At 34.0% G+C, this 14,064-nt stretch overlaps 1 protein-coding gene across 2 annotated transcripts in view; it reads right to left on the reverse strand.

Moving 5' to 3' along the window:
* COG6 (component of oligomeric golgi complex 6) overlaps positions 1-14,064 on the reverse strand; it is a 77,063-nt gene that overhangs the window by 29,850 nt on the left and 33,149 nt on the right. For both annotated transcript variants that reach the window (XM_032314723.1, XM_032314724.1), the window contains exons 9-13: positions 12,928-13,056; positions 12,758-12,849; positions 11,190-11,254; positions 6,785-6,876; positions 953-1,070 (exon numbers count right to left, since the gene is read on the reverse strand). In XM_032314723.1, the coding sequence (XP_032170614.1) occupies positions 953-1,070; positions 6,785-6,876; positions 11,190-11,254; positions 12,758-12,849; positions 12,928-13,056 (496 nt within the window). The remainder of the gene's footprint in view (positions 1-952; positions 1,071-6,784; positions 6,877-11,189; positions 11,255-12,757; positions 12,850-12,927; positions 13,057-14,064) is intronic.

A 14,064-nucleotide genomic window follows, 5' to 3' on the forward strand; every position in this document is an offset into this window, starting at 1 on the left:
TCTTCCCTTGCAAGGTGTATTCAACTTTTCCACTTCTTTTTCATTCTTTTTGTCAATATATATTGTCTTGAAATCAGTCTTTCAATTCAGATTTTGATTATTTTAGGATGAAACTGCTGTATTTTAATATAGTATTTCCTAATAAATGTTAATTCTAATCTCTGATTATTTCTGATATTCTAATTTTTAATTTTTTCTTCAGTTAAAAAATTGCTAAAAGGTTGTCAATTTTGTTGATCTCTCAAAAAGTCAATTTTTTTCCTGTCTTCTAATGGATCACAGAAATTTAAGTTCATCTTTCTTTTTACCATAGCGCTTTGTTCTCTTTCAAATTTCATAATATGAATGCCTACTATATTATATTTTCAGTCTTTAGTACAAATGTTTTCTGACTGGTAAAGTTTTGTGTAACATGCACATGCATGTACTTTCCCACACACTGCACTCTGGCTCCTGTCTTCACCAAACAGCTAAAATTGTTCTCGTTAAGTCACGGATCATCTATATGTTGTTCAGGATAACAAATCTGCTATCCTTGTTCTACTGGAACTCTTTATACAGTATCTGTCATTAACAACGCCCTCCTTCTTAAAATTCTATTCTTTTGGCTCTTCTGGTAAAACTCTTTCCTCACTTTTCTCTTGCCTCCGTCAACCTCCCTCAGCATTCTACCATGGGTGGGCTTCTTTTCTTCTCTTAAATGTTAGGGTTTCCCAAGACTGTGTGTCCTGTGAACTCTACTTTTATTAAACATGACTTCTAGTGACCTCATCTAGTGACCTAGACCCAGTAAAGCCATCTCAAAATAAATTTTGTCGTTCAAAAGAAGAACTCAAGAGAACATTGTATGGAATGGGAAAAAATTGTCACCAAAGTAAAAACTGTAAAAACATTTTTTTAAATGTGAAAGATTCACCTCACATAGTATAAGAATCAAATTTTTCAAACATACCTTGTCCATTAATTTACTTGCATGAAGACTCAAGCTATTGAAGAATATTTTTTTGCTTAGCAAATGCATTTCTTCAATGGTAGTCAGTAATGTAGTTGCACTATTTCCAACAATGCCACTAAAAGCAAAGAATATTTCAGGTTGCAAAACAGCAGCTAAAACAGTTCTTTAACTGAGTACAATTCCTTTAAAAGATCTAGATTTAGGGGCAATTGAGTAGTTCAGTCAGTTAAGCAACCGACTCCTGATTTCAGCTCAGGTCCTGATCTCAGGGTTGTGAGACTGAGCCCCACGTCAGGCTCTGTGCTGGGCATGGAGCCTGCTTGAGATTCTCTCTCCCTCTCTGCCCCCCTTCTGCACCCCCCACCCATGCTCTCTTGCTCTAAAAACGAAACACAAAACAAAAAAATTAAATAAATAAAAAATCTAGATATAAGTAAAAGTGTGTATATAGAATATAAACTGTGAATTAACAACTACTCTAGCTTCATAAAGTTTTGTGTTTTTTTTGAGTTACGTGATGAACAAATGGTTTCAATGTTGCACAATCTCTTTTAGAAAAACAGACACTCAATACACAAATCCAACTCTCTATCCTTCTCTATGACAGTAAATTCATCTCTTGATTATCCAAGACTTAATTTTAATTTGAAGGAAGCCATTCTATCAGTAGCTCTATTCATAAAATATTTAAATTTTATTAACACTGAGTTATTCTTTCAATTAAAACTCTTACACCATATCCAATTTATAGTTTCTCAATTTTTATACAGCTGCCTAAATAGCAGTGTATTTAGACTAATTATGAAAAATCTGGCAGTATTTTAAAATATTTAATTATTAGCACATTCTGTACGCCTTAATTTTCTATGAAATTTCTTAGACCTATCCAAAGAGTTTCTCATTTTTGCCAAAATGTAAGACAAGTATGTATATAAAACAATTCCCAATTTTATTCTCCAAATTCATGTACTGACAGTCACTTAAAAATGTGATGTTAGGGGATACAGTTTTTGTTAATGTGAAAGATGTCTCAAAATAAATATAATGGCACTGACAAATACCAGATGATACTAAGCAAAAAGAAAATCAGCAAATTTAGAGAAAACTGATATGCTACATATATTATAAAAGCAAATACTAAATCTACATATTTCAATACATTCTGAAACAAACCGGAATGAATTCTTATATATTTAATGCAGACCAAGCAAATTAATAGTTAAAATATATACACAGAAAGCAAATAGCAAAGTAAAACAAATTCCTAAAGAGGCAGCCATAATTCCTTCGTCTTAAAAAAAAAAGCATTTTGGTTAAAAGTATTATAAGCAAAACACCAAACTAAATTGAAAGAAATTCTCATACATGCCTACACATAAAATAAAAGTAAGTATGCCTCTGAATAAAAGTATACCATCCCAAGCAACGGGGGAAAACAATAAATGGATACATACAGAAACTGATCTTTTATTTATTTTTATTTTTTGTATTTTTTAAAGATTTTATTTATTTTGAGAGGAGAGGAGTGAGAGCGAAAGCAGGAAGATGGGCAGAGGAAGAAAGAAAATCTCAAGCAGACTCTCCCCTGAGCATGTAGCCCGACCAGGGCTCGATCTTACAACTCTAATATCATGACCTGAGCTGAAACCAAGAGTTGGACACTTAACAGACTGAGCCACCCAGGCACTGCAGAATCTGGTATTTTAATAAAAATTAAGATACACATATCTTCTATGTGTATCTGGTATTTTAATGAAAATTAAGATACACATATCTTGTATGTGTACATTCATTTTTTAAAAAAACTGAGTTATCAGTCATATTTGGCAATTAGTCAGATCTAGAATTTACTAGTGTTTACTAAGTACTCACTAGGTATCAGTCACTGGGCTAGATACTTGTAGATCCTTTTTGTATTTCACTCCATATTTCTTTTTTTTTTTTTTTTTTTTTAAAGATTTTATTTATTTATTTGACAGAGAGAAATCACAAGTAGATGGAGAGGCAGGCAGAGAGAGAGAGAGGGAAGCAGGCTCCCTGCTGAGCAGAGAGCCCGATGCGGGCCTCGATCCCAGGACCCTGAGATCATGACCTGAGCCGAAGGCAGCGGCTTAACCCACTGAGCCACCCAGGCGCCCTCACTCCATATTTCTACCCAATGTGCTTATCCTCCCATTAGATCTTTCAATTTTAGGTATTATATAGAAAAGCCCCACTACAGATGATGAGAGTTAAATTCTCTTATATAATTCTCATCCCCCACAACAACATACCCAAGCTTCATCTTTCCCAGGCTCCCTAATGGTTATGTCATAGGGTTCTGGTGAATAAATACTCAATGTTTACATTATTACAAGCACGTAAATACTATTCAGAACTGTCCAAGGCATCAGGGATTTCAACATAAGGAGTGAACAGGCTGATAAAAAAGACAAAACCCTGTGTCACAGTCTTGTACTAGGCCTAAAGAGCAACCAATGCAGACTGAAGAAAGAGAAAGGGGTCTCCAAGATGAATGTGAGAAGGGGAGAAGAGAGAGAAGTTGGGAAGGACTGGTTGATGTGCTTGACTCTATGGTGAGAAAATGTAGTCTACTTACGAGTTTGGGTCTGAAATAGTGATAAAGACACAGGAAAGTAAACAAGTACAAAAACAAAGCGATTATTAACTATAGAGAGAAAAAGTTTTACAGGAAAGGAAATGTAATCAAAGTATGCTGGATTCCCTGTTTTTATGGATTCTACATCTTCCTTTTCTTGGTTTACTATGGCCTTCTGATAGAATCCATCCGTTTGGAGTTTTAGTGTATAGGATGGAAAATATTTTTGAAAATTGTGTCACCCAGTTTTCCTCAACATCATTGGCTATTCCTTTTCAATTTTCTTTGTGGGTTTCTTTTCTTCTAACCTCTAAATATTAGAGTTTCCCAAGACTCAGTCCTAGGCCTCTTCTTTATCTACACTCACGTTAAGTGATCTTACCTAGCCTAAATGCTTCAAATAACATCTATGTACTGCAAACTACGAGATTTATAGGTTCAGTCCTGATTTCCCTAATATCTGCTCACTCAACATCTCCCACTGAATGTTCATAGGGATGCTATACCCAACACAGTCAAAAGTGGGCTGGACTCTTCATTACCCATCCACTCCCATCAAACTGTACTCTCTAGAACCCTCCCTCCCTCTCAGCAAATGACAATACCACTCATCTAACTTCAAATCAAAAGCCAAGAATTCATCCCTGACTCCTCACATCTTACCTTTTCTAGTCCATTATAATCTCTTATCTCTGGAGACAACTAGTTTTCACCCCCTCCAAGACTATCACCCTCCTCTGATTCAACTGTCTCTGCTCAGAACATAGCTTCCTAAATACCATCCTTTTTCCCCTTTACTCCACTACACTACATTATCCATACATGCCCAGAGTCACCTTATGTCACCAATCAGCTCAAGTCACTGAAACACCCATCCCCCCCACCACACACACACATCTTCTTTGACCACTCAGTATAAAACCTAAATCCTCACCATAGCCTATAAAGTCCTACATGAACTGGCCTCTGCCTACCTTTCTGATTTCACCCATCCCTACTCCTTCCATTCACTCTACTCCAACCACTGGCCTTCCTTCTGGTCCTCTAAAATGGAAGCTTTTTGTGTGTGTGTGTGTTTTATTTTTTTTATTTTATTTTTTTTAATTTATTTTTAAATTTTTTATTTTTTATAAACATGTATTTTTATCCCCAGGGGTACAGGTCTGTGAATCAGCACTCACCAAAGCACAAACCCTCCCCAATGTCCATAACCCCACCCCTCTTCTCCCAACCCCCCTCCCCCCCACAACCCTCAGTTTGTTTTGTAAGATTAAGAGTCACTTATGGTTTGTCTCCCTCCCAATCCCATCTTGTTTCATTGATTCTTCTCCTACCCACTTAAGCCCCCATGTTGCATCACCACTTCCTCATATCAGGGAGATCATATGATAGTTGTCTTTCTCTGCTTGACTTATTTCGCTAAGCATGATACGCTCTAGTTCCATCCATGTTGTCGCAAATGGCAAGATTTCATTTCTTTTGATGGCTGCATAGTATTCCTAAAATGGAAGCTTTTTCTGGCCTCAGGGCCAGACCATACCCTGTAAAAGACACTTTTCTATAAGATCTTTACATGCCCAACTCTTCACGCTCTTTAGATCTATACTCAAACATCACCTCCACCAAAAGGCCTTTGAAACAGCTACAAGCACATACACCTGCCCAACATATGTGGTCACTCTCTATGCTTTATTTACTTTCTCCTGCTTTATTTCTCTTCAGTACCCTTATCATGTTAAATTATTCTATACTTCTTCCCCCCCACTAGAGTATATGTTTAAGCTATTCTGTTCACTGCTATTTCTTTAGCATCTAGAAGAGTGACATTTATAATCTGTTTTTTAATTAACTAAAGGAAGAAATATGTAAACAAGTAAAAAAAGTACTTGGAAAAAAATGTATCAAAAGATCCAAATGTCATCCTCAAAATCATCATCTTCAAAGACAGAAAAATTATAATTCTCAGAGCCTAAGCAACCTATTATCTTCAGAATCCAAATGATTTTTTTCTTAGCATTATTTGCCTTAGAAACTGAGTTATCATTAACTTCAAATAATAAATTTCATGCAGTACCATCATGGATATTACTACATAATGTAAAAATAATTTTTTTCCTAATACAGCATTAGTTACAGTGCTCACTACTTTTAGCTGCTCTTTTGTTTCCTCAGTATGGACAATTCTCTTATTTTAGGAAGCCTCTAACATCACAACTGAAACTAATTTATTGCTTTTGAGTCATAGCAAGTGGTGGTAATAAATTTGTATCTAAAATGTTGGAGGACTACCCAAATCCTATCTCTGATTCGTTTTATAACCTGTGGTTTGTCGCTTTTGCTTAAAAATGTGAAACTCATCTCTTAGCTGTGAAGTTTTGGGTGGCTAACCTCAGCTATTAGAAGGTAGGTAACATCACTGCCATAGTCTTTTGGTGCTTCTTGAACTAGTGATCCCTGTACCTCTCCTGGATCTATTAGTTATGATATCCCCTCTTGGATTTTAACAATTGGATTTCTGTTCTTGATACTAGTATACTAGAAAAGTAACTGTTAAATCATTTTTAATGGACTAATATGGAAACTACCCAACACACAGCTTGAAAGGACAGTGTTTTAACACAACTATGCATGGAATAAGGTATTACAGTGACATAATAAAGCTCAAGTGTATACCATCACCCTTTAGAGTCAAAGATTGTATTACAGAGAAAACAAATGGTTCCTAATAAAATAAAGTAGCTTTTATTTAAAGAAGATAGAAAGAAAGTAGCTTTATTTAAAGAAAGTAGCTTTTATTTAAAGCTAAATGATACATTATGTACAATGGGGATAGGACACGTCACTTATTGTGCCCTATTTTGAATATAACGTATAGTTACATTAGGTGCCACGTATGTCTTTTACTAAAGCAAGAGGTTTAAAAATATACTTACCCTATAAACTTACACTGTTATAAGCTATATGTGTGCATGTCCATGTGTGTGAGAGTGTGTACATTTATGTTTAGAGAGGAAAAAAAAATAACAGACCTCAAAATATACCACAAATAATATATATATATATAAAATGATTCATACGGTGTGGAGGTTCTTCTAGTTATATTTATTTGTACAAATGGTGAAAACAAAACAAAACAAAAAAACCAGAAAACAAAAACCCTTATACTATGCTTTAACTGAAATGATGTATCATATAGGATTTAATAAAGCACATTTAATCATTTCCCTTACCTGATTGTATGATGGTAAAATTTGAGGAGGTTAGAAATTTTATATAATAAAACTGCCCCAGGTTCAGCAACTATCACTTGCTCAATTCGAACCTATTAAAACATGTAAAAAAAAAAAAATTTCTTAAAGGCATAACTTTCCTTCAATAATCAGAGGAGGTATAAACAGCATTTAAAAAGATAAAATTTAATTATTGTAGAAATCACAAAATTCCCTCTAAGTAATTTCTGAACATTAAATTATAGGGGATAGTAAAATAACAAACATTTTAACACAGATATACTCTACAAAGCAAAAAAAAAAACAAAAAACAAAAAACAAAACAAAACAAAAAACCCAAACAAACAATAAACAACAAAACCCAGATCCACTACCTACAGAATTTGGCTTAAGGCGGTTGCTACCAGAAATAATACAATGATGAGGTCACTGTGAGGTTCTTCACCAATTTATAATGGAATTTAGCTCAGCACTATTTGCAAAGCAGCTGTTACATCCCTAAAAAACAGGTTATCACTGCAAATGCTGCTCTACCACCAAATACACAGGGGAAAAAAAAAAAATGAAAGAATTCTTATCTTCAAACTATTACACCAAATTTCCTTTTTTATTAGACAATAACAGACAAAGCTTAAATGAGCACCAACATATATGTTTAATTAAGGCTACCAGGGCAATAATGAGATCTACTTCCAAGTTAACTTGATCTCTCTTAAGATTAACTACAAGGAATCTTAATTAAATTCCATTCCTTACTGATCTTGCCCTTACTTTTCCCTAATTAATGGATACCATCTAAATCACACTGATAATGCGCTTATTTACGTATTGTATCTGTTCTGAGCTGCTGCTTACATTGTGTCATCTTGTTTCCTAATGAGATTCTAAACAGAGACATTGTGTTTTCTGCTTCTTTTACATCTCTACAGCATCTGGTAGAATAGTACATACACAACAGATGCTTAATACACCCTTTTTAAAACTGAATTTTCTCTATACTTAGATTCTGGAATATGTCATAATGCCAACATATGTGATTTGCTAAGACAGATTTTATAAATGTATGTATATGAGCATATAAAACCCTCTTAGACTACAGAAATTAAATAATCCTTACATGAATATGTTTATGAAATTCATACATCTTTTGGCATAAAGTACTAGTGAGCTAACGGACATATGTTATTAATCATGAAAAGCCATGATTTTACATATTACAATTTCTTTCTAGGTCCAAGGCCTGGATCAATAGTAATTTAAATTATATATTAAATCAATAAAAGTGATCCCTTCTGAATTTTAATGTAATTATTAGGACAAAATATAAAAGATATTAATTGTAGACAGCTCTTCTCTAGTACATTTATAACAGCAGAGAACCCATCATAATTTATGAGGCTCAGAGCTACAGTACACTGGGTTTTTATTAAGAGATACAATTCAAATGTTAGCTGGTAATCTATCTGCAATCCAGAACATTCACATAAAAGAAATATCATTTTACCACCTATGGACTTGAAATACAAAGATTTAACACATTAATTCTGGTTAAGTCCAGCTACAACTCTGAAATGAAGATACCTGTAAAGTAACAGGCTTCACACTGATGCTCCACAGCACCTTCTCCAAAGTATATGCAATTTTAAGCTTAAACACAAATTTTTAAAACTGGAAGTAATAACTTATGCATACATTTACAAATATATAGATTACTACCTAGGAAGTTCTGCTTTAGTAACTCACATAGTAAAGGATAAATACAGGGTAGAGTAAACCAAATCCACAGTTTTTCAAGTGTATCCCTCATTATCATTACAACCTTTTCCTATGCTTCTAAAAATCACTATCTCCCCTTTTTTAAAAAGGATTCACTCTTACAAAGAAACAAGACCGAATGAGAGATACTTAACCAAAAGATCCAATAGTATATGCCATTATGAAAAGTTCAGCGGCTTATCAGGACAAAAAAAATTTCTATTAATGGAATGTAATTAATGGAATGTAAAAATTTTTATATTACTAGAATATAAAATGTCACTAAATTTCAGATTGTAATTGCAAACAAAAATGTTAAAGTAAGTTTTCGTTTGTTTTCTCAGCTGACAACTACAGTATATCAACTGAGTATTGGATACCCAAAAGAGGTTATATAGGAAGAAAATTCTGAAAATAATGTAAATTGTCATAAGTATATAAAGGAAGAGAAGAACTGTTGGATCATATAATATATCAAGCTATTTTGACACATAAATATCTGTAATATCTGTTACATATTCTCTGGAGTATGCATTTAATTTACTATCACATGAAAAGATCTATGATTTCTGTCACTTCAGACACTAAAAGGATTTTTTTTTTAATTTTACAGTAGAAATATTTTTGCTTGCTTACTAGTTTTTTCTTCACCTTTTGATATCTGACATTAAAATTTCACAGGCAGTCACAATAATGACCTACAATTGTTATAAACACCTTTTGGGACATAAACTTTTAGGAAGATGAAATGAAGTACATTTTAGAACAAAGGCATAAATTTCTTTATATAAGCAAGGTTATTAATTTAATATTTTTAATAACATAATAACATATTTTACTCAGACCAGAACAAGAAACACTAAAGTCCATTCCAACCCTCAGATTCTAGAATTATATTGTGTACAATCACTTTAACAACAACAAAAAAAGTTACCAGTAATAAAAGGAACATAATATCCTAACTAAGGAAGGGGGTAGAGGGAAATAAGGGAGATAAAATATAACTTATTCACCAATGCAATTTATTCATTGTTATGACTCCAAGTTCCCTCTAACTCTGTGTAGTTAGGAAAAAAATATGCAAAGTGTAGAAAGAGAAATATTTTTATTTTCTCCTTTCTTTTTTTAATGTTTTCAGTAACTGCTAGTATACAAAACAAGCGACATTTACGTAAGTATAAATGTCTGAAAATCAAACTATGGCAAATAAATATTTCACTTGAGAGAACTAAGTAAAATAATTTCAAATATTTTGCTATTTATTTACTGAATATGCAACTGAATCCTAAAATGATCAAATTACAGTAACAAATCTGTAAATCAATTATTACAAAGGTGTGCAGTCTGATATTTTCTTGCCTACAATAAACAATAAGATACCAAAGAAAATCTTAGAAACAAACAAAAAAATCAGTTTTAAAATAGTTATTGGTAAAAATAAATGATAAACCTTCTGGATTTCAATTTCTGCATACTAAACTGAAGTAAATCAACAAGGAAAGTAAACCAACAACTACAAAGTATTCCATAAATACTAATAGAGAAAAATAGCATCTGCTGTAGGCCTAGTAGATGTCAGGAACTATGTACTTCATCTGCACAGTTTTCTCATTTGATCTTCACAACCACCCCTAATGGTAGCCTTCTCTCTCTCTCTCTCTCTCTTTTTTTTTTATTTGAGAAAGAAAAAAAGAGAGCAGTAACAGGGCAGTGAGGGGCAGAAGGAGAGGGAGAAGTAGGCTCCCTGCTAATCAGGGAGCCCAATGCGACAAGAGGCTGGATTCCAGGACCCTGAGATCATGACCTGAGCCAAAGGCAGATGCTTAACAGACTGAACCAGCCAGGTGCCACATGGTAGGTTTTTATATACAGGTTCAACAGAAGAGGCAACTCGAATAAGTGAACACAATTAAGTGGCAAAGTGGAAATTCTAACCCAAGTTTGACTTCAAATTCTGTTCCTTGTACTACAAATAGTATTGATAACAAAACCTATATATGTTATTTTATCCTTATATTTATCATAATTTATTGCTATAATAGACAAAAAATGTACAATGCTTGAAACATAGCAAATGGAACAATTTCTTAGAAAATTTCTGTTAAAAAAAAAAGAAAAGAACTGTTAAGAGTTCATATATTTGGGGTGCCTGGGTGGTTCACTGGGTTAAGCCTCTGCCTTCGGCTCAGGTCATGATCTCAGGGTCCCAGAATCGAGCCCTACATCGGGCTCTCTGCTCGGCAGGGAGCCTGCCTCCTCCTCTCTCTCTGCCTGCCTCTGTGCCTACTTGTGACCTCTCTGTGTCAAAAAAATAAATAAAATCTTAAAAAAAAAGAGAGAGAGTTCATAGATTAGTTATTTCAAGAGACTTTTTTCTCAATTTATTAACATAAATTACCATGGAAAACATAATATGGTAAGAAAAATAAGTGAATATATGCAAACTAAGAATATTTCAAAATTTTCTTCCTTAGAAAGAAAATTGACAATGATTATTTTAAAATGTATTTTATTATCTTACACTAATGTATTATTAACTTGAGAAAATTATAGCTTGACTTCAAGCTGTTAACAAGTTTTTGTTTTTTTTTAACTCATAGAAATATTTAGCCAGATGCCATATAACATATATAAAAAACAAAATATTTACCTTTAGAGGCCTACACACACCTTCAGTAATGTGCCCAACAACCTCCTGGATATTTTCTTCAACACCTACAATTAATTACAATATAACTGAAATTTTTTTTTCCATATTACACATACGTTCAAAAAACTAAGAAACAATAATGCATATGATTAATGGCACTAATTACAAACATTTAAAATAACAACATTATTTTATTAAGTATCTGTTAGGACATCATTACGTTAATATCTGGGTCTAGAGCCTTGTTAATTTATTGCACTGCTGACTAATAAAATGAACATTACTTCTTTGTGAAAAAGAGTAAATGTATGAGTCACAGGAAAAAATGACTAGGAAACATATTAACTGAAGGAAGTGATGCGAAGATGTGTTAGTATTTGTTTGACAAACGTCTTAATCTGGGCAGGAGTGCTGAACACAGAAGCTGAGCTTATAAAGATGGAAAGCACACATTGTAATCTAACAGAAAAACTGGCATTAACTAAATACTATTTACCAAGCTCCTGTCTACTTGGCATTTACTGCCTGCAACCGCCTTCTTTTTTACACATAGAGAAGCTGAGGCTTGGAAGAATGAAGCCATTCCCAAAGAATAACCCATTTTATCCACCTCTGATCTATATTCTTCCGACCTCTCCACACTGCCTCTCATCTGTACTTTACTAAAACATCTTTTAAGAAATTCATTCTTTTAAACTAGGTTAATTAGGATAACAAAAAGTTCAGACCTTGTGCCAATCAAACATACCTGCTGAATCTAATTTGTGTATCAAAGAGTGAAAAAAATGAGGAAGGGTGAGTAAGGATCTTCCCCATCTATACACTAGCCTGTACTGGAGATCACGTTGTGAACCTGAAGGACATGGGGCTGGGCAATGCAACACAGTCAAGTGACACCAGTCACAATATTTCCCTTTAATTCCTATCAAAAATAGAGTATCTTCATTTTCCATTTACCCCTCAGTGTTGTAGTCACAATACTAAGAAGATCTGAAATTCTATAAGTAACAGACAAAGTGACTCAAAAATCATCCATTTTTGTCTTCCTTGAAAGCAAGACCAAAACTTTTAGTACAATTAGTACTACATGAGTAGTTATTAAAAAACTTTAAAACAGTCACATAAGAACGAATAAAATGGTTGGGTAGTAGAAAAGAAGCAGTATAGCTTAATAACCTCAAACTCAGTCTGATTACTCATAGTTAAGAGGAAGATAATACCATAATACCACCTCTCGCCTTTAAAGTGGGGCATGGAAGACCTGAGACGTGGATGCTACATGCTCCAGAAGTGCCTTGAAAGCGAGGCAGGGGAGTCTAGGCCTTCTGTGGGAAGGCTACAAGGGACCAGTACACGAGTGTGAATGGCTGTGTGACAGGAAAGTGATGCTGAGAGAAGCCTATTAGCAGAAAAGGGAAATCAGAGAGGAAAATTAAGTAGGGTGCTTAATGTGACACCTAGGTGTCAAGAGTTTATCTCTGTGAAGCTGACAGCAGTAAAAATAGAAACAGAGAAGCCCTGGGTTATTTTCTATACTTAGACGTTAGGAATAACAACAGAGGACCCACCTTGTATAGTTATATGCTTTAAGAGAGCTTCAAGGTGTTCTTTTTCAGAAGCAGTAGCTTGATGGAGCCAAGCCAACATATCTCCTACATATCTAGTGCAAAAACTAAATGTTAGTGAAGAGTTCCTTTGGAAAAACATCAAATATTCCAACACTGTCTGATTACTATACCTCAAAGGGTCATGGGAGTGCATTTCAATGGGTCTTGGTGTGCCTCCTGGGCCCCCTCTTGTAAGAGCATCAATAAATCCACGAACAACAGTGCTTCTTCTGGCTGTTCCAAATTCATCTAAGGTATACCTAGAAGAAACAAGTTATTTGAAAAACAGATGTGTTTCTTTTTAATGGGTATATCCAATTATTCATGCAATTTGAGATAAGCAAGACATTTACAGCTAGCTTCTTTACACAACTCTCTTAAGCAATTCTGTTTTTAAACAACAAAAAATATTTATGAAATAAATTTCTCATAATGAAAAGTCAGTCTAAAGTTCCCTATTTTTACTACTCCTCAGAAAGAACGTTGGAATTTGGGATTGATAACGGGCAATGGCAATAAGGGACAGAGCAGTGGGTCTGGTAAAAGTAAAAATCAAGGAAAGGTGAAAATCCGTGATTCTTTAGGTTTTGGTAACCTCGGAGCCCAAAACATGATGTTCTAGTGTTCACAAAGGCCATTATATCTAGTTCTCAGAAAACTGCTTATAGGTAGAACTCTGCAATCCAAAAAACATTTTTTTTCACCACCATCAAAACTTTCCTGAACATATTATTCATACCTAAAAGCTTATTTTGACTCTAATAGTAGACACATGTTCTTTAAATTTACTGACCAATGAGGCATACAGAGTAAAAACTTTTTAATGTATATTTAGAAGTGATCTATTGTGGTTGAAAGAAAAAAAAAAAAAAAGACTTCCTAAAGTGAAGGAGTTTACACGAAAGAGAACTTTAAACTAGGAGATCAATTCAGGGTGAAATCACAGGATGGCCTGGAATTGCCAAGAGTGCACATTTCTCTGACTAGAATCACCCTTGGTTTCTCACTATTACCACAATTCCTTACACCCACCACCATTCAAAGTTCTTGCCATTTTAAAAGTACACAGGAAAAGAAGAAATTTTTATCGTAATCCAATGTCAGTGGATTCCCGACCCATGAACTTTTAAATCTCTAGAGTTTCTGACAACAGACTTCACAATAAGAATTATTTGTAAGAATTACCTTACATATAAACCAAATTACCAAGATTTGGGATTTAGGTTTCCAAAAGAATTAATTTCTTCCACTACTGTAAAAGCTATACT

This window comes from Mustela erminea, chromosome 15 (genome assembly GCF_009829155.1).
Source record: "Mustela erminea isolate mMusErm1 chromosome 15, mMusErm1.Pri, whole genome shotgun sequence".
Taxonomy (NCBI): domain Eukaryota; kingdom Metazoa; phylum Chordata; class Mammalia; order Carnivora; family Mustelidae; genus Mustela; species Mustela erminea.